Raw genomic sequence first — 20,447 nt, 5'->3', positions numbered from 1 at the left:
GAATAAAACTATGTCTTGACTTTCGGGAATTTTGTTACTTTACTTTAGAAAATTTCAGGCCAAAAAATTTTTTATTTTAGGTGTTATTACTGATGCAAAACTTTCTGTAAACAGTATAAAGGGTTATAACATTTGACAGTCTTTCAGTTAACATTCAGACATTTACAAAATTGCTCAAATGACATGAAACCAAGACAAATACAAAACCTATATTTTAACAACTTCAGAAACTTTTTGCCAAGTACATAAACACGTACAGGGACTTTTTCCTGGTAAAAGTTGTCTCTATTAATTAGAAACACAAGATGAATAATAAAAAAAAAAGTAAGAAAGGTAAAAGAACAAAAAAAAACAAAAACAAAAACCAAACTCTATACACATAAAGACACAGTATCTGCTTATATGCACAGTATACAGTCATAATAATGATAATAATAATAATTTTTATTAGTTAACTTATGTGTTGATTCTTAATTTCTCTGTTTACATTCTTTAAATACAACCGTTATATATCCTTGACTGTTCTAATAAAGGTCGCAGGGGTCACACCGACAGAGACAATTACCCACAGACCGGAATGTGCTCCGAATTAATTTACCGAACAATTGACTTCGCCCGTCGATTTACGGTTGAAAGGGAGATGATTGACACGGAGATAATCCACTTAAAGCCATACATGGGATTTGCAAACCGGAATGTCCTGTACTACCAACCAATAGGAGTCTGCTACACACTGAAAAGGCGGGTCTAGACTCACGCTCTGACCAATGGCAGTGAGAGTTTTACGCCCGCAGTGATACATGACTCCGCCCCCGCCTGCCATTTCTGAACCGAAGGGACGCCGCCGCGTACAGTCCTCGCCTTTTTTATACACACGTTTAAGTAAATAAACCCATTCTCTGTCGTAAATTGGGGCCGTTCTCTTAACGGAGCGACCGAAACCGCAGCCCCCGCTCATCGGTGAACGCTGTTTGAGGAGTGGCTGGAACTGTATCTGGCATTTTATTTCCTATTTTAACTTTACTAAGCGGCGTTTTCCGCCGTTTTTTTTCTCTCGCCGCCCCGCTCACTCGACCCCCCCGTGTGTGAGTAGGGGCCTGCAGCGTCGGTTCGGCCACGAGGCGCGTCGGTACAGTCGGAACAGGGCGATGGCAGAGTTCGGTAACGGACTGGCGGAGGAGTCTCTACTAGATTCAGACCCCGGACATCCCGAGTTGGAAGACCCGGGTGTCGGTGACGAAGAACCGGGGTTAGAAGAAGGAGAGGCCGCGATTGAAGACCCGGTAAGTGAAGGGCATTGTCTGAGCCGTGGGAGCACACGCTTAAACCGGGATTTATTGTGTTTAAAATCTGTAAAGTTGGTGAAACCAGGTGGTCGTTTTCTTATTTTTTTCCCCTCACATTTCTCGGGTCACATGCCGTGTGCGTTACTGCCATCGCCAGGTCGATATTAACCGCCATTGTGGTTCACGCAGTGCAGTAGAAATGGGTGGTGACATGCGTGGTGTCGGCGGCCATATTGGCGCAACAGCGGCACCAGTTTCTCTGCGCCAGGGAGCAGCTCGGGCAGTTGGGGAGCAAAATCCTCGTCGCAAAAAAATGCGAGACGGAGATGCGGGAGACAGTCTGGGGCGAGGGTAGGACAGGCCGCCGCCATTAGCCGCCGCTGTGCGAGTCTCCGGGACCGAAAGGCGACCTGCTCACGGTAATGACGTTTTTTTTTCACCGTTTTACTGCTGCATTTCACGCGCCGGTGTGTGCACGTGCAAATAACCGACAAACAGACAGCGGCTAACGTTAGCATCCCGCAAACATCTGACATGACATCCGTGATCACATTCGTCGGATGCACTGCGGCGGTGGATCAGGGGGCCGGGGGGCTGAAGGATGTGGCCCCGGGCCCCTGGATTCACCACCATGCGACAAAAGGAGTCTGAGTCACGAGGTTGAACACAAAGCTGGGGCTGGAGGTGGCACGCGTGCACCTGGCCGTGTTTGGGTGTTTGTTTTTGGGAAGGGTGAGGATGCACAGGCGGATTGGGTCACATTTTCATTCTCCATCACCTGCACTTTGGCGCATATTCCTCGTGCATGTTCAGGTTGTAGGGGCTGCGGTTTTTAAGGGGCTTGGTTTGCATCCTTCAGTGTTTGTAGGAGGGGAGTGAAAGAGCATGCACTGAATATGCGACAAAAAACAGCCCCGATGTGTCCGTCCGTGTTGGAGTGGGGGGGTGGGGTGGGGGTGGGGGGTGTTACTCCACTCTCCTGTCTCTATCCTGCACATGCATGCGCTAAAGTGCACATAGTTACATGTGAGATTACGTAGAATAAGGATGCAGAGGAACGTGTTGTGTTTGGTCCTAGAGTCCATCTGTCACCGCATCCAGTTGTACAAAGAGCTTTTCATTCCAAGCCCTGTCAGCAGAGGCACCAGCCCTGGATGGAGCTGGAGTGACTCCCACTGTGCTGCAGTGCACCACTGTCAGACAGGAAGGTCCGCTCCCCCAGAGGACACCAGCCAAAGCTCACAGACATACATCCAGTCTGTGGCCCAGTCGGTTCTGTCTGTTACAGTTTGTCTTTTGTCTGAGGAGCAGGTCGCTGTCACTTTTAACCCTTTCATGCATGACATTACTGCAGTAGACGGTTTTTCAGTCTTTAATTAAAGCTACATTATTTGCAGTAATGACTCCAACTCTTAATAATTTGTGGTTTCTAGTATTCATTAGGGTCACTTTACTGTGCTGCTGTGACACTTGAATTTTCCCACTGTGGGATAAATTAAGTCTTATCTTATTCTGATATATTGTTTTAATGAGTCCAAAACATGTTGTTACTGAGACATTCTCTAATAAGCTACAATTTGGAGAATAGTTTGTTGACAGTTGAAACCTTTTGGTTTTTGTTATTTTGTGACAGAGACTGGAGTTTCCCAGAATGTAATCACTGATTCATGACATTCACCGCAGTGGACAGATTTTACACTGAAAATATATTTTTTCTTAAATCAGTGATATATTTTCTTTCTGAAAAGAACTTTATGGATGTGTTTATGCTTAAATATTTGATACCATTACTTTGTTAAACTGTTGATGCATGGAATACACTACAGCTGGGTGTTATGGTACAGAAATAAGATATAACAGAAATCTGACTGGACATGTTTTATGTCATAAATACCACTAGTTTATTAACAATTCATGCATGAAAGGGTTGATATCACATTTTCAGTTTTTGTTCCCAAATACATGTTGAATATCATTTTCGTGGCCTATGAAGAACCTGTGAACTGTCTATCAGCATATACTTGGATTGGCTACATCCCAGAAATAATGCATTTATAACTGTACAAACATCTAATGTGATGTGTTGCTGCGTTTTCGTACATTGTATACAGCCTAGACTGTTCCTGTGAGCGCAGATGTTTTGACTTGTCTAGTTTTTTTGTGATGGAGGTGGGGGTGCATGTGGAGCGTACTTGATATAGTGTCTTCCTTTCAGGAACTGGAGGCAATCAAAGCCCGGGTGAGAGAGATGGAGGAAGAGGCAGAGAAGCTTAAGGAGCTACAGAACGAGGTGGAGAAACAGATGAATCTCAGCCCGCCACCAGGTACGTTTCCAGGGGGTTCTCTTAGAATGGAGGCTTTATTAGAAAAAGAATCATCTTCAACCTTCATCAGACTGACATAAAGGTCAACGGGATGGAGTCCTTGGAGACTCCGAAAACGGACTATTGTCACTGCTAAACATTCATTCATTTCTTGTCAAAACATTACTAGTTATGTAACGAATGTCAGCAGTAGTTGCAGTTAATTTACATGTTTATTCTGACTGAACACACAAGGAAATCTGTGTGTCTTTGTTGTTTCCTTCTGAATGACAGTAGCATGAATTCAGTAAATGTATCCATCTACTAAACCTGTAGACATTAGAGATAGATGTCTTTGACTCCACGATCTACACATATATTTAAATTTATTAAGCACCAATTAAAGCATGTGAAATCATTAAAAAAATAGAGACGCATTGATTTATCAGCCGATATTAGCTGATATTGACCTATTTTGGTTTATGTCGTGTTATATTACAGTTTTTTTTTCTTCATTAATGTGCATGTTTCAGTCTGTGTTCAGTCATAGATAATGTGTTGAAGGACTGAAAGACTTGAAATAGGAACGTTTTTTATATTTATAATGAAGATTTCTATGTTAAGGGGGTACATGACAATAAAAATAAACAAACTAGCATCGGCCAAAACGATTTTGTAAATATCTGTCTTATAAGAATTTTGCAATCGGTGCATCCCTACTAAAAAAGTTGATGGAGTACATTTAAGGGGCAAAAAGTCCAAATTGTTGATTCCAGATTGTTGAATGTGTACACCTTCTGGTTTCTTTCTTTTGTATCTGTAACATGAAAATAATGAGACGTGAAGATGTTATCTCACATTTTAGAATCACTTTTTCCACATTGTAATATTTTTTAAGTCAAACAATATATTTAGCCATAAAGGGAAAGGTGAGTAAAATGCCTCCAGAATAATAATAGTGAAACTTTACTAAGTTTGAGTCCCTGGTATATATACATTCAGTCCAAATGCTGGTTGGCTGTGGTTTTGAAGATACAGTCGGGTTAAAATATGAAATAGTGTGAATTGATGATAGAATGGGATTTATTACAGAGGGATGTTTGTGTCAGAGCAAAACACTGTCTGCACATTATAATACATTCACATTAAAGGTTCTTTGTACTGGAACGTTTACAAATCTATTGGATAGATTAGGGGTGTCACTCATTTTAGTTCAGGAGCCACTTTCACCCCAATGTAATCTCAAGTAAGTTGGACCAGTAAAATAATAACATAATAATATAGACATGATGTCAGCTCCAAACTTGACTCTTTTAGAGTGGGGAAAAAAGTAGTATTACGTTATAAAAATGTTTACATCTACAAATTAAACTTAAAAAAATGTGAATAACATGAGCAACCATAAACAAACTGAAATGTATTAAGAAAAATAAGTGCAATTTTAACAATATAATGCCTCAGTTTATCATTTACACATGTGCATTACAACTTATGGACCACAGTGGATCTACAAATGTACAAAACATTTCTCTTAGGACATTTCATGTTTGTATTTGTTCATGTTAACATTTTTTGTGAAAGATTAGTTAGTAAATGTAAACGTGTCTATGTAATTTTATTGTTTTATACTAAAACAATAGAAAACGTGAGTTGTTCTTATGATAGTATTTGACTGGTCTGACCCACTTTAGATCAGGTTGGGCTGAATGTGGAATATCTTAAGTGTAATATGTGCGTTTCACAAATTCATCTGGTGTGCCACATTAGACCCTTTGGTGGGAGGGTTTTGGAAGGACTTCACAGATCAGTCTTTTCCTCACACAATTCAGAGATGGAGTCCTATTGTGATGAAACATCTTGTATATCGTGATTTTGACTAAGTCTTTGTTTCCTGTCTACAGTTGGCCCTGTCATCATGTCCATCGAGGAAAAGATGGAAGCAGACGGCAGATCTATTTATGTCGGAAACGTGAGTGACTGCCTTTGTGTCATTTTTGTTTGTTTATTTATTTATTTGTCTCAAACTTAGAAGTAAAAAAGAAAAAACAACTAAAAAAAACAATAAAATCAAGAAGTCATTACATATGCACCCATCAGTGGTCAATAATCATAGAAAAAGTAATAATACAATGAATTTAACATACAGATGCTGGGTTCCTGTTCAGAATTCTTTTGTGTCTAAGTGTTTTCAAGGCCTTTAACAAACTGATCTACATGTGAATGTCCACCTGTTCATCACCTGGATTCAATTTTTATTTGTGCAGACACAGGGCCACGCCTCACATTAAATATAAACACTGGAGTTCGGTCTGTACGATGCAGTGAAAAATGTCACGATGACATACGTTTTCACATAATTTTATTGAAGTAGTTATAATAATAATAATAATAATAATAATAATAATAATAATAATAATAATAATAATAATAAATGTTGAAAGGAAGATTTTTAAATTACGAGTGAAAAGTGAGGATGGTTATAACTGGTTCTAGAGTGTTTGGAAAAGACACAAGATAATGACAATAACCCTTTAAGACCTACAACTATTTTTGTCACAACTTCCAAATACTGTTTTTGTCTTTCCCAAGTGCTTTATATTATCCTCTGTATTTTGCATTTTTCAGTGAAAATCATGTATTTTCCTATATTTAACTCACTGATCAAGTAGATGTTCACTAAAGCATAGCGTAAATTCAAAGGTTATTTTATCAGAACAGAGAAGACCCAAGAAAAAGTGGCTTTTTCAACAAATATATCATTAACTGAACATAAAACAAGTCTCTTCATCCACTGTCATTTATCAAACTCCATGGGTTTTACTGATGAATCAATGTTGTAGAAGATGACAGTGTTTCCACATTCACTACGGAGCATCCAAATAGGTCATATTTGATGATCATTAAAATCTCACAAGCTGCATTTAATATCAATTATTAACATGTTTTGATAGGATTAGTGGTCCTAAAGTTATTAAACCTTTTAGATCAGTAGATGCTTTTGGTCAGCAGTGGCCGCTTGGGTCTTTATGGTTTAAAGATACAGCAAGAAGAAAGTGACACATCGAAACAAAAATGATGAGATGAAGGCAAAGTTAAAGACTCACTCGGCTTTATTGTCATTTAAACAATAGACTTGATAGATTGAAATATAGTTACCAGGTCTCAGTGTCTCAGCATGAAAATAAGATAAAATATTAAATAAAATATATGAGCTAAACAGAATAGAATAAAAACTACCATAAAATCAGCTAAAATATAATAAAATAAATGTATGAATTTGTATAAATTTGCACAATATCCAGCAGCAGTAACAGCTTTAGGCAGGGGTGCATGTAAGCAGCAAAAAACAGTTTAAGACAAAACTGAAAGAAAAAGTGTAACATAACAAGACAAAAACACAACTGTAGTGTCTGATTTTTTGTGGTTTAAAGAGTGAACTCTGGCTTTTACAACATTAAATGAAAGTAAATATAATCTGAGTTCTAAATCCACAACAATGCAGAAGTTGTTTGTGGTTTGAACAAGACACTTAAACAGATGTAGAGACTGAACATTGACAACATTTTACACTCATCAGAATAGACATGAATAAAGCAAGTAAAACAGCAAAACCTTGAAAATGAGTGTCCTGGCTTACAACGAAACCCAAATATTAAGAAACTCGTTCTATATTTGACTTAAACTGAAGCTACAGATCAAACATCTCGGATCATGATGGGGACGTTTGTGACTGCTCTGTGTTGACGTCTGTCTTGGTCTTTGTCTTCAGGTGGACTACGGCGCCACAGCAGAAGAGCTCGAGGCTCATTTCCATGGCTGCGGTTCAGTTAACAGAGTCACCATCCTATGTGACAAATACACAGGGCATCCTAAAGGGTAATCACTGCTACATTCATACCTGAACTGAGCTTTAGCTGAAAGATTCACAATGAAACGGAGAGGAGGCAGTGTGTGCTGCATAGAAATGGTGTTAATGATGCATCAGTGAACCCGTTTACATGAGCATGAAATGTCATAACGGTTAGTAATCAGATAATTGTAATAATCAGATCTGATGTGTTTACATGCACTTCAAAATGCAATAACCGGAAAACGGAGTAGTAACGATAGGATCAAATTTTCTGCTCTGGTCTGCAGCTTATGTTTGGTTTTGCGCATTTTTCCATTACATTATGTTTAGCTTTGTTCATTATCACATTTTTGTTTGGTTTTGTTCATTTTTAATTACTTTATTCTACTTTGGTTTTGTTTGAGTCTAGTGACATAGAATCAAACTTCCTGTTACTGTCTTCAGCTCATGTTTGACTGTCACTTTTGTTTTCTACAATTTATTTGTTTTTTAGATGTGCACATATGTAAAAGAACAAAATAAATCAGATTAACCTGTATACATGCATGAAGACATCAGAGTACTGGGGGGGAATCCAAGTGTGTTAATCTGATTTCTCCTAATCCAGGGTTCTTGCGGGGTCTTAAAAAGTCGTAAAAGTCTTGAATTTACAAATCTGCATTTAATACCATAAAAAAAGTATTTTAAAAGGTATTAAATTTGATATGGTAGGTCTTAAATCATGTTGCCATAAAGTTGTTGGCTGTATTGTTTAAATGTGTCTGTTAAATGTCCAACCGGCAAAGAAAGTTGCATTAGTCGACTCGCTTCCACCTGTTCCAACCCCACAATTGATATGGAAATTAGGAACCAATTATCAGTAATTTTGCAGCCCCCGATGAGAAATGATGTGGAACAGTAGGAAACAAGGCGTTGGACTAAATAAATACAATGTCCTAAATTCTAGGAGTCACAAATTTTTGCTGGTATGGCTGTGAAATTGAACAAAATTTAATGCCTGCTGTCAGCCTAACTAGTCTTAAAAAGTCTTAAATTTAAGTTGTAGAAACCTGTAGGAAACCTGTAATCAGATTACTGCTGTTAGATGCTAAAACAGATCAGATTATACTGTTTGCATGATCACTTGAATAATTTGACAACTCCACAGATCAGATAATGATCAGATTGTGTAGTGTGTGTAAACGGGCTCACTGATGCTGTCACATGGTCGTGTTTCCACTGGACTGGACTCTGAATATGTTCTGTTTTTTCTAGATTTGCCTACATTGAATTTGCAGACAAAGAGTCTGTCCGGACAGCCATGGCTTTGGACGAGTCCCTTTTCAGAGGAAGGCAGATAAAGGTAAGACGGGTCCAAGTCTCCCTCTGTTTAGCAGAGTTTGAGCTGTCGAATGTCTCCGTGGACAGAAAAGGTGAAGCTGTTCTGAATCTAAATTAGATTTTCCAACTCTGTCGAAGAAGGCGTTTGTCTGTAATTAAAGGTACAATCAGTTTTATTGTGAAGTCTCATTTCTCTGTAAAGTCAAACTGACTTCCCGAATGTCTCCATCCTTTTGTAACGTTGACTGAATTATGGAACATTTTCTATAACTTGTGACTTTTAAGATTCTTGTACAACACTACTATGGAGGCCTAGGTGATAACATTTTAATTATTAATGTTATATTACAGTTTTGTTGTTGATAATTTCATTCACATTCTCAGATGAAACTCAAGAAATTCTACTCTTTTTTTTTTTTCCTGCTAATTTTATTGACAAAAGAAGATGAAAACCTTAATAATGATGATTTGATATCTAATAACCTGTATTTTGCGACACTTTTAAGTGATTATCAGGGTTTTCTTGTGAATTGTGACACTCGATGCATTTACAGAATGATCTGAGGAGTAACTGTAGTCCAGTAGAGCTGCACAGTTAATCAACTTAGTGCCATTCTGTGCAGTTTTATCCCAAAAGGCTGCAGCTTTAAGGCCTTTATTTATGTGGAAATGCACTGTAAAAACATGCAACATCATCACAGTCACTACATTTATTGTATTTAATTTGTCTCTCAGTTGAAGTTTATGTTTTGAGGTGGAAAAAATACACATTTCAAAACGATCATTTATTGTGAATTTTATGTTTAACCAAGAAAATAGACTCCAATCTCAAATTGTGGCATCAACAACATAAAGACCAGTAGAAGGATTTCAGTTTCAGTGAAAAAGGAAACACTAATATGATCTGTGACGATAATGAAACAGGCTGATGATTAATTGTCAGAAATATCTGCTGTTGACAGTTTTCTTCTGTTCATTTTCTGCCACTAGTTTAGTAAAAACCTAACACTTTAACATATAACAATGTTAATATAAAGATGCTAGATATGATAAACCTAACATGTCGTTCAATCATACATGTACTATACACCCGATGAAGATCATGGATTTTGTTTCTGTGCAGAACTAGAAAAATGTGATATTTGTTCAAGTAGTTATTGTCCTGTCATGTGGTAGATTTGAGCATTTTTTCATTTCGTTGATAGACCAGAACTACAAAACTATTTGACATTTTTACTGTAAACTACTCTGTAAACTCTAAATAACCAAACATAAGTACCACCTTGTGATTTTTTCAATTTAGTTTCATTCATAAAAAGACAGTCATTACACGCCGTCTTGCGTCAAATTCAGATCCAGGCCTTGAAACTACTACAAAGATTAAACCTGGTAAAACTTCCAGGAGCCAGACCAGGACACAGGGGCCTGGGTGATATGCCTTAGTTTGTTGATGTTTTTGTTCAGTTTGTTAATTTAAAAAAAAGTATCAATAGTAATAATGGCAATAACAATAATAACAATAACAATAATATAACCTTTGTTTAACTTGGAAAATAATTAGTTGAGATTAAAGAACTTTATTTTTGTTTGTTTTTTTTAAATCTCAGCAGCAACAGAAGTGACAGAAAATAGAAATTTCAGTCATACATCCACACTAAAAACAGTTAGTTTGGAAAAAACCGTCTACATCCACATTTATCCTTTTCCCGTTTGTTTAAGATGACTTTGAATATATTTACAGAGACCAGCTCTTTCATTTTTATCTCCCTCAGTAGGTTTTTCCAGTCAGTGGAAACGAAACATTTAAATGCTTTCTTTCCCAGTTCTGTTCTGACTTTTAGAACATATAGAAATATCAAATCCTGGGACCTGAGACTAATTATTGAAGTCATTCCAGTGGATATAAACGAGTTAATATGAAGGACTATTTCCCTTTGTTTTTATTACAACTTTTTCACTGAATTACGTGGCCTTTCAGTTAGTCCATAACCCTTGTAAAGTCCGTTGGATGTGCAGCTGTTTGTAGTGTTTTCTGACCGTGGCATTCATCCTCAGGTCGGCGCCAAGAGAACAAACAGACCGGGCATCAGCACCACAGACCGCGGCTTCCCACGGGCCCGATTCCGGTCACGGGGAGGAAGCTTCTCATCACGTGCGCGCTACTACAGCGGCTACACGCCACCCAGAGGCAGAGGACGGGCCTTCAGGTGAGCCCCCTCCTGGACACGCTGGAGGACGAGCACCGCACTGCATACAGGGGGCGCCGTCACATGACACACACTCACATGGACGGTTAAAGGGGGAGGAGGGGGGCAGTCTGAGATGAGACGTTACCTCTGAAACCATAGGAGGATGTATCGTCCTGATTTATGAACCATGAAGGATCAATGGATTGGTTTTAGTATCGGTCTAATGTCAATGTAGACGGATCCCAGTAAACAGTATTGGCTTTATTATCATTAGTGATTTTTCTACATCACCACAAAACAATTATGACTTCTGTAACCATTCGTCAGTCAAACGATTAATCATGTGAGGAGATGAAAAACAGATGAAGGGTCATTGTACGACAAACGTCAGGTTTTCTGTCCCCAGTTCTACATTTTAGGCATATAGCTTCCTTCTTGTAAACACTGAGCCTGTTTATATGACCATAAAAATCTGATATATGGAACTAATCAGATAAGTCTAATAATCAGATCAGATGCCTTTAAATGCACTTCAGAAATGATCAAAAAACCCTGGTTTAGACGTTTCAGTCCATTATTGGATTTCTTTCAGAGTTCGTACATAAGTAGTGATGGTAGACTCAAACTTCCTGGTATTGTCTTGAGCTCACGTTTGACTACATCACTGCTGTTTTTTGACTTTTTTTTTTTTCTTTTAAACACATGTAGATGAAAAAGAGCAAAATAAATCCGATTGACAGGTATATGTGTATGAAGGTATCAGAATATTGGGGAGAAATCCAGTTGTGTTAATCCCATTTCTCATAATCAGATTATACTGTTTACATGATTACTAAAATAATCTGATAGCTCAAGAAAATGGATAATGATCGGAGTATCAGTGTTGATGTAAATGGGCTCAATGGTCATAAAGTGCTTTGCAGTAAAACTAGAGCAGTTGAATAAATAATAAAATGATAGGAACATAATAAATCAGTTAAATACATAATAGGATGCATAAAAATCAAAGGGAAATGGAGTAATAATAATAATGTAATGGTAACGATTCAGTGTTTATTGGACATGTAAACGAGCTCATTGATGTTATTTCAGCTTTTATTTACTTAATATTTCATTTGAAGCCCCTTCAAAATGCTACAGAAATGCCTTTCCACACAGTCATGTTCAGTATTTAAAGCTGTGTTTTGTCTGAACATGTTTTTCTTCCTTTTAAAGTTCAGTAACGAATATGGGACAAACTAAAATAAACCCACATAGTATTAGTAGAAAAAGTAGTGATCTCAGGGAGTCGTACAACAATGAATCTGAAATATTAATGACACGTTTCATTATTTGGGGCATTAAGTTTGCTGGAGTCTTCACTTACTCTCAATATAAATAAGCTTCAAATCAACATGTTTGACATTTTTGATACAAAAGTAAAAAAAAAAAGACCCCCCCCCCCCCGATCACCACCAAAATTTAATCATTTCTTCCTTGTGCCAGTATCAACATTTCATGAAAATCCGTCCATAACTTTTTGAGTTATCTTGCTAACAAACAAACACACACAAAGCAAAGCAATCACAATACCTCCTGGCGGAGGTAATAAGCAGAAAGTGAACAAAATAAGTAACAAAATGAACAAAGTAGTCAACTAAATTAAGAAAAATGAACAAAATAATGAAGTAAAGTAAGCAAAATGAACAAGAAATGAAGTAAATTAAGAAAATGACTCAAGTAAGCAATAAAAGTAAACCTAAATAACCAAATGAACAAAATAATCATAATAAGCCGTGTTAAACCTGTCAAACCAGGCCATTTGTGAAATGCATATTTTAATCAAATGACCACTCTGTCCCCTTCTTGGCGGTAAAATGTTCAGATGATATGTCCGTTTTGCCGTCCTAGTGGACGTTTCTGTAGAATGACTCTTCAGTTGTTGTAAAATGTGGTGAATTAGTTCTTTTATCAGAACCAACAGTGAATCACAGTTGGGATGCTTCACGTCTACCTTCTACCTGGCTGACGTTACAGTACCAGAGTAACTGGTCTGAGTTTTAGAGGGTGACGGGTCAGCAGACTGCTCATAGCCTGGTCAGCGCTCACACAATCTCACTGCATGTCACATGACTAGAACCGGTCCACGGAAGGCAAACGGACTCAGTGCACATGGGCTCATCGTCCACTCTGGACCTGGATCCGTTTAACGTGTAGAGTCTAGATGGTTGAAGGACCTGCACCGCGCTGCATATGTGCCAGGTCCTGGGTGTTTGGAGAAGCAGTGAACTGTTGGTTATTGCCTCAGGATGTGGAGGTAGATGACGCTGCAGGGCTTGCGTTGATAACAGTCATGATAATCTGGTTTTAAGAGTCAGAAGGAGTCTGTGGTGATGATACGTGCACTGGGACTCTGCTTTTCTGGAGGCCACGCAGGGTTTGAACGTTGTTGAGTTGACGGATTCCAGGTCGGAGCTGTTCAGCTGGGGAAGCGAATCGGCCTCAATTGGCACATCAAAAAATGTCACTGAAGTTGCTGTAACCTCTTAAGCCCAGTTGCCCACAGTTCCACCTGTGTTGCTATGGTAATGCTTTGCAACGCTTGTATCTAGATATACATTCATGTAACCAGAAGAACGTCAGCTAAAAGCTCAACAAAATCAATTGCCAGAAAAATGGAACATGGTTCAAACAACAAGCACTTAAATGAACAAATATGTAAAACAACCTAACAGTTCTGTGGCCAGCGTATGTCGTGAATAATTTAACCCTTTAGCACTGGAGTGTTTTTAAAAAAATACTCAATTTTCATGTCAAGTTTTCAAAAAGCTGTATCTGGAAGTGGTTTGAGATAAATTCATACTATAAATCAGAAAAAATATTGGGTATGACCCAAAGTTTATGATGGGAGTAATTATACTCATCTAATTTACATATTGTGATTTGACAGGCATGTTGGATTGCGTAACATTTAGTAAAATGAATTTTGATAATATCTACATGGAAGTTTTCTGAGAGTTTTTGGTGTTTTTCCATCTTGTCCTTAAAGTAAATGAACTTCAACATTAGTAGAAAGTAAAATGCAGTAAGTTTTATTTGCTTTTTAGCCAAACAACAGAGTAGACAAATCTGTCCTTATCTATCCAAACTAAAACTAAATCAACTTTACTTACTAACTACTAACGTACTCACTCACCATCTTGGGACCACGCCTTTCAAACTGGATTTTCTTCACTTTGAATGGAGACATGCCCTGAAATGGTGTTAGGATTGAAAAGGCACATGTCCACTATCTATTGGTGGGAGGTGGTAACAAGATTTGGAAACTTTATTGGAGTTATGGTGTGGTTTCATTCACTTATGTTGCTTGTCGCACCATTGAGACTTTGGTGCTTAAAGGGTTAAATGGGCAAATATGTAAACCAAGTTAACAGTCTGAGACCAGCGTATGTCAGGAATAATTTAATAAAAACAGACCAGTGAGACAGACTTTGCAGCGCTAAGCTAACACTAAGCACAACAGTACAAGTATTATTTCTTTAGTGATAAATATCACAGCATGACACATAGAAAAGTAAAAATAAAGGTCACATTATGAAGAGATGATGACGAATGTTGTGTTACCTTTGCGGTTTTCTGATCATAACTTGGTTTAATATGAATGAAGCTTCTGCTATTGGCTAATCGGTTGTTTTGTGTTACGTTGAAATGATTCTGACTGGAAACAAATGGACCAGGGCTTAACAGGTTTTTAAAAGTGTCAAATTCAGTGGAAATTGCGTTGAAGGATGAGGTGGTGCCAAGTTGTTTGGTCTGACTCTTGATAAGAAAAACAATGCCAAACTCCCCATGTACTCCGAGCACTGAGAGACTCTGATTCTGATTGGTCCAGAAACGCCCCGACAAAGACTCGGCAGCAGTCCCGAAGAGTCCAAAAGCCTGAACCCGAACAGAGGCCTTTCTAATGCAGTCCCAGTCTGGGTTTTCATCTGAGCTGTGCTCGTTTGGCTGCAGTCGTGACTCATTTCCCACTCATTCTTTCTGTGTGTGAAAGCATCTGGACGCCAAGGTCAGAGTCTCTCTAATCGCTCGGTGTACTTACCCGGACACTCCCTCACATACCAATGAGTCCAACCCTGCCGGGATCTGGTCTGAACTCCAGGAGGAGGCCCCGGGGTTCAGGAGAAGACCAGGGGTGGGCTCAGAGGTCATCCATCAGCTGAAACATGCATCAGTGTGAAGAGTTTACTGGATATGTGGGGTGCATTTCTGATTAATCCTACTCTGCCAGGGCTGGACGGTAGATATGTCAGATGTTATCAAAATACAAACTTACATGTATCAATTATAACAAAAATGTAAAATAAATTCTTTGATGATTAAATGTGAAAGTTAAAGAAACCAGGAGGTTGTTTGTGGTGTTGAATTATTAATAAAAGGTGCAACAGGATGAACATGGAGTGAAAAAAAGACAAGGTAGATGAAAATGGCAGAAAAAAGGATAAACAACATAAGACTCAGTTAATGAAAAAAAGTACGACTGTAAGGTCCAAAAAAGACCAAATGAAACAGAACTAAAATAATGTAAAACAAATGAAGATGAAAATGGCAGAAAACAGAACAAGCGATTTGGGGGGGTGTTCAAGATGAAGGACGATGACCCTGAAATACAAGAAAATGGTGTAAAAGATGAAAAAGACTAAAAGAATGACGTAAAACAAAAAAGACGAAATAGTGTGAAAAACAATGTAAGAGAAAATGAGACAAACATGGTAGATGTAGTTAAAAATGGTAGAAAAGAGGAGAAAGTTTAAAAAAATTAAAAACGACCTTAAGAGATAAAAAAAAAGAAAATGATGTACAACAAATTATGTAATATACAAAGAAAGACTAAACAATTGTGAAACGAGACTAAAACACAAAACAAACAATGTAAGAGACAAAATAAGACATTGTAAATGAAAATGTAAAAAAAAAAACCAATTCAGATGGAGTTAATGAAGAGTACAATGACCCTAAATGTAAAACAAATAAAGATGAAAATGGCAGAAATAAAAAAAGAACAAGCAATGTGAAAAAAAGTGTTTAAGATGGACAAAATGGCCCTGAAAGATGGAATATGAGAAAATAATGTAAAAGATGAAAAAAAAAGACTATAACAAATGATGTAAGACACGAAAAAAATACTGAACACTAGTGTAAAAGACAAACGATATGAGACAAAATGAAAATCTGTAGATATAGAGGTGGTAATGATGCTGGTTTAAAAGAGTAAAATAAGGTAAAAGACGAACAACGTAAGACATAGAGATGAAAGTTTTGTAAAAGACAAAAAAAAACAAAATGAGAAGAACATGATGAATGAGAAAAGAAACAATGAAGAGACCAAACAAGATAAACAACATTAAAATGCAAGAAAAGAAAACCATGATACTGAAGAAGACGATGAATGTAAAGTCTTATTTAAGGTTAGAACATTTCACTGAAGTGTATAGGGTTTAAGATTAGAATGTAATGAATATGAATTTATAAGGAGAGGATTCTGGTTTTATCGTCTAGAGGATTTGTAAACAAATCCATGAGCGATGGTTAAATGTAAAAGTCAAAGTCAGTTTTGCCCACACATACATCGCATACAGAAAACTGAAATTACAAAACTCTGTGGCCCCACAGTACAAAATGAACATAGTAGAAAAAATACAATACAATTTTAAACAGAATAAAACTATAAACATAGAATAAAACTATAAACAGCAGGGGGTTGAGGGGACAATTAAGGTACAACAGTTCCATTTTATTTGTACAGCCCTATATCACAACAAGCTTGCCTCACAGGGCTTTACAGAATTAGTTGAATATGAAAACAAACAGTCAAATAAACAGTAGATGAAGGAAATGGAGTGAAGTTAAACAGATGAGTTATTGAGTTCAAGTGACGTAGACGTTGCATGTTAGGGTTTTTCCGTCCGACCTGAACCTTGCGCCTCGTCCTATAACTGGATCGAACCCTCACCGTCCACCTGTTTTCAGGGTGATGGGGATGCACAAGAACCACCCTGTTGCAGTGGAACGCTGAGGCTTCGACCCCCCCCCCAGTCCCCCCCTTCCCCTGGTTGTGCTTGTTTTTGTGCAGTGTTTGTCATGCATGTACATGAACACGTCACACACTTCCGACACAGCATTCACTCCAGAAACGAGGGTTCATTACTGCAGCCTGATCTCAGCATCTACAGCCTGGTTTCAGCCCCAGCGACCTTTTTTTCTTTGTGTTTGTTTGCTGATCTGTGTGCGAGGTGTGAGTCTGGCCTCTGTGTGTCCTCTACGGCGTCTGATTGTGGACAAAAAAAGTCCAGATTTTCACATTTATATCTATATATATCTATATATATATACATGTACGTGTCTATTTGCTGGGGGTTTATGTGTGGTGCTGTTTGTCCTCAAAGTCTTTCCCTACAGTGACCCCCTCCCCCCTCCCCTCCTCAATCCCACCCCCTCAGAGGCGGCTCTTGCTCGCAGAGAGAGAGAAAGAGGGAGAGAGAGAGTGCCTTTGCTGCCCCCCCCTCACACCCACACACCAATCATTTTACATTTTACTATCTGGAATACAAAGGCACAATACCGTTAACATGGTACAGTCTATTTCCTGGATTGTGCACACTGTCCTAAACATCTTCATACCCCCCCACCCCCTACCCCACCCAATGCCACGCCACCCACCCCCACCTCCTCTTCCTCAACAGTCACACAAATACACATATCTATCTATCTATATATTTAATATCACACCAGGAAATTGGTGTCCGTCTTCTTAAGCCAACCAGAAAAAAACTCACCCTCTTTTTCTCTCTCTTTTCCAGGGGCCGAGGGCGAACAACATCGTGGTATTCCCCTTACTAAACCCCCCCACCCCACCCCACCCTCCCCAATCCCCTATCCCCTCTCCCTTTCCCCTTCTACCCTGACACTCCCTCCTCACTATCAACCCCCCCCCCCCCCCCCGTTCCATTTACAAAAAAAGAGAAAAAAAAATCACACAATGACAAAGTGCTCCCCTTCCCCAACAATAAAAGAAGAAAAACCCAGAGGAGAAAAAAAGACAAAAAAAAAAAAAAAAAAAAAAAAAAACAAACTCCTGGACAGAGACTGACTGGCCGCGGTGTGCGATTGTGTTGTGAGCGTGAGCGTGTGCGGAGTTGATGCAGTCACCCCTGGTAAGGTATAAGTGGCGGGTGCTGGGGGCGGGGTGGGGGGTGGGGCTAAGGTGGCAGCTTGTTTTTAGTTTTGTTTCTTTTTCTTTTTTTTTTTCTTTTTTTTGTCGTTTTTTAAAGCCGGGACGGGGATGGCGAGGGACGATGATGGTATCTCAGGCTGCAGATGTGTGTCCTTTGGTCTGGCTGTGACCACCTGCTTTCACACCATCACCCACACAGCCCACCCACTCACCCCCCCACCACCAAAAAAAAAAAAAACGGAGGGCATCGACTACGGATACTGTGTTCATGTTTTTTGGGTTTTATACATATGTGGCCAGGTTCTGTTTTAAGTTTGTAGAGTTCATCATCACCCCCCCATCACCATCACCCCCAACCCTCCTCAACCCCTGTGTATCCACAGTCCCCTCCCCACCCCTCCATCCCTGCATCTCCCCCCCTCCCCATCCCGTGAATCCACCATGGACTGTGTAACCGGACCTCCAGTGTTCAGTGGGATTTTACATTAAGTTCTTTCTTTTTCCTCACTGGGGGAGGGGGCTCCTCATCGCTCCATGGCTGCAGCTCCGTCTCCCCCATCTGACAGGCATCAATGTTTCTATTTCGTGCACCTCCCTCCCTCCACCCCCCCTCCCCCCTCCTCTCTCTGTATATTAGACCACTTCTTGTCGTTTCAGGTTTCAGGACCAGTGGAGGCTGACGACCCCTCCCCAGGTGGCACCGGCCCCCCCCACTGTCTCCGCAGCGTCTCTCTCTCTCTCTGCTCCCGCTATGCACACTCACCCCATCCTGTCCGTGTGGGGGGGCGGGGGAGGGGGGCAAGGCGACCACAGGCCCGCCGCGGGGGGCATTTACTACAACAGCAAACGCTGACGACGCTTTTAGTCCTTTTACGCACCCGACACCGACACGACACGACACACAGCGACACACACACCTGTTAACCACACAAACGCAGCAGTACAGACGGCAGCCAAACACACACATTTCCACACTGAGCCGGAGCCAGCAGACGAAGCGGCAGGCAGGCAAGTTCGCGTGAGAGTGAGGAAGGCAGGACCAGAGACGGGGGTGTTGGCTTTTCTTTACTCTTTTGTTTTTTTTTTTTTTTTTTTTTTTTTGTTTGTTTGTTTGTTAGGTTTTTTTTTTTTTTTTTTTTTTTTTTTTTTTTTGAGGGTGTACAGCGCGGACCTTAATGGCGCCCCCTTTCTCTGACAGGAAGCCAGGGGAGCTAACGGCATCGATTAATTTAATAAAGTGGGCGGAGCTGTTATTACAGGGCGGGCGGTGGGGCGGTGTGTGGGGGGGGGGGAGTCAGGGTGGGGGTTTGTGTGGAGACTTTTTTTGTTTTCTTTGAAAAGGGGGAGTGGGTTTGAAAAAAAAAAAACAAATGTTTTTGCATTTTTATTTTTAACCCATGAGTCTGTAATTAGAAAAAAAAAATAAAGACATTGTGTAAAAATGACACGGTGTCATCGTTTATTTTAATGTGGGGGGGTGGGATTGACGACCAACGGTAGTTTTACATTTCATCACCTTCCTAAAAGTCATGTTTTTCAGGAAACAAAAAACTTAACCAGACTTCAGTCACACTCTTCACATTAAATTACCTTAAAGGATTGAATGGCATGATCTGGACCAATGCTGCCTTCAGGGGCTGTCGGGAAGATGAACCTTTCCACTTATGAATTCAAAATAACGTGTTGTGTTCAAGTGCTTTTGTTGTCGTAGTGAAATGAAAAATGATTGATGGTTTATCGTGACCTGCTACTGGGTAAAAGTTTTGGATGTGTTCATCTGCTACAGCATTTTTTTTTGCAAATGGCAGATGCAGTAAATGTGCAGAATCATCAGCTAATGGCAGCAGAACATTAACAGAATCGTTTATCATCCATGATCAATCCCTCATTACTCTTATGTTGGAAAGGTCAAAGGTTATTTTCATCGTCTGCAGCTGGTGGATCAGAAATTTTCCTCCGCTCTCCAGTGGAAAATACGACGCGAGGTGGTGTTCATACGCAGTTTTCAAATTCGTAACTGGGATTTACCATAATTCCCATAGCACGTGAAGGCAGCATGAACAGACTAGGGGATTTTTACCAGCGGTGGCCAACATCTAGAGGAGAAGATTTGGGGCAAAAAAAGTCACTTCTGTCAAAAAAAAAAAAAAAAAGACTTGGTTATTTTAGGAAGGTGACCATTTCCTTTGTCCTACTAAACCTAGAATTGCATTTTTGTCCTCTGTAGGGGACAAGAGTTTCACAGCTTTACTAAAAAAACCAAAAAAAAAACACATCGCTGTCCAC

The 20,447-nt window shown here is 39.4% G+C and overlaps 1 protein-coding gene across 3 annotated transcripts; it reads left to right on the top strand.

Annotated features, from left to right (window-relative positions):
- Window positions 1-811: 811 nt before the first annotated feature.
- pabpn1 (poly(A) binding protein, nuclear 1) lies at window positions 812-19,453 on the top strand. Of its 3 annotated transcripts, none has more exons than XM_030123422.1 (7): window positions 812-1,283; window positions 3,502-3,610; window positions 5,491-5,558; window positions 7,359-7,465; window positions 8,694-8,781; window positions 10,815-10,966; window positions 18,819-19,452. In XM_030123422.1, exons 1-7 carry the CDS (start codon window positions 1,149-1,151, stop codon window positions 19,012-19,014), a joined length of 855 nt encoding a protein of 284 aa, XP_029979282.1. In that variant the 5' UTR covers window positions 812-1,148; the 3' UTR covers window positions 19,015-19,452. The 3 variants fall into 3 exon arrangements, with proteins under 3 accessions (XP_029979282.1, XP_029979283.1, XP_029979284.1); XM_030123423.1 differs by lacking the exon at window positions 18,819-19,452 and adding an exon at window positions 17,788-18,399 and having other exon boundaries at window positions 813-1,283; XM_030123424.1 differs by lacking the exon at window positions 812-1,283 and adding an exon at window positions 1,561-1,705 and having other exon boundaries at window positions 18,819-19,453.
- Window positions 19,454-20,447: the final 994 nt, after the last annotated feature.

Source organism: Sphaeramia orbicularis, chromosome 20, assembly GCF_902148855.1.
Source record: "Sphaeramia orbicularis chromosome 20, fSphaOr1.1, whole genome shotgun sequence".
Taxonomy (NCBI): Eukaryota; Metazoa; Chordata; class Actinopteri; order Kurtiformes; family Apogonidae; genus Sphaeramia; species Sphaeramia orbicularis.
This window is presented reverse-complemented; position numbering and strand designations above follow the sequence as displayed.

Bases quoted from the DNA above. Each gene is read 5' to 3' on its own strand.
- pabpn1 (XM_030123422.1), top strand. From the start codon at position 1,149: ATGGCAGAGTTCGGTAACGGACTGGCGGAGGAGTCTCTACTAGATTCA. The intron at 5,559-7,358 runs GTGAGTGACTGC...CTTTGTCTTCAG, and splicing joins GATCTATTTATGTCGGAAAC to GTGGACTACGGCGCCACAGC. The intron at 10,967-18,818 runs GTGAGCCCCCTC...TTGTCGTTTCAG, and splicing joins GGCAGAGGACGGGCCTTCAG to GTTTCAGGACCAGTGGAGGC.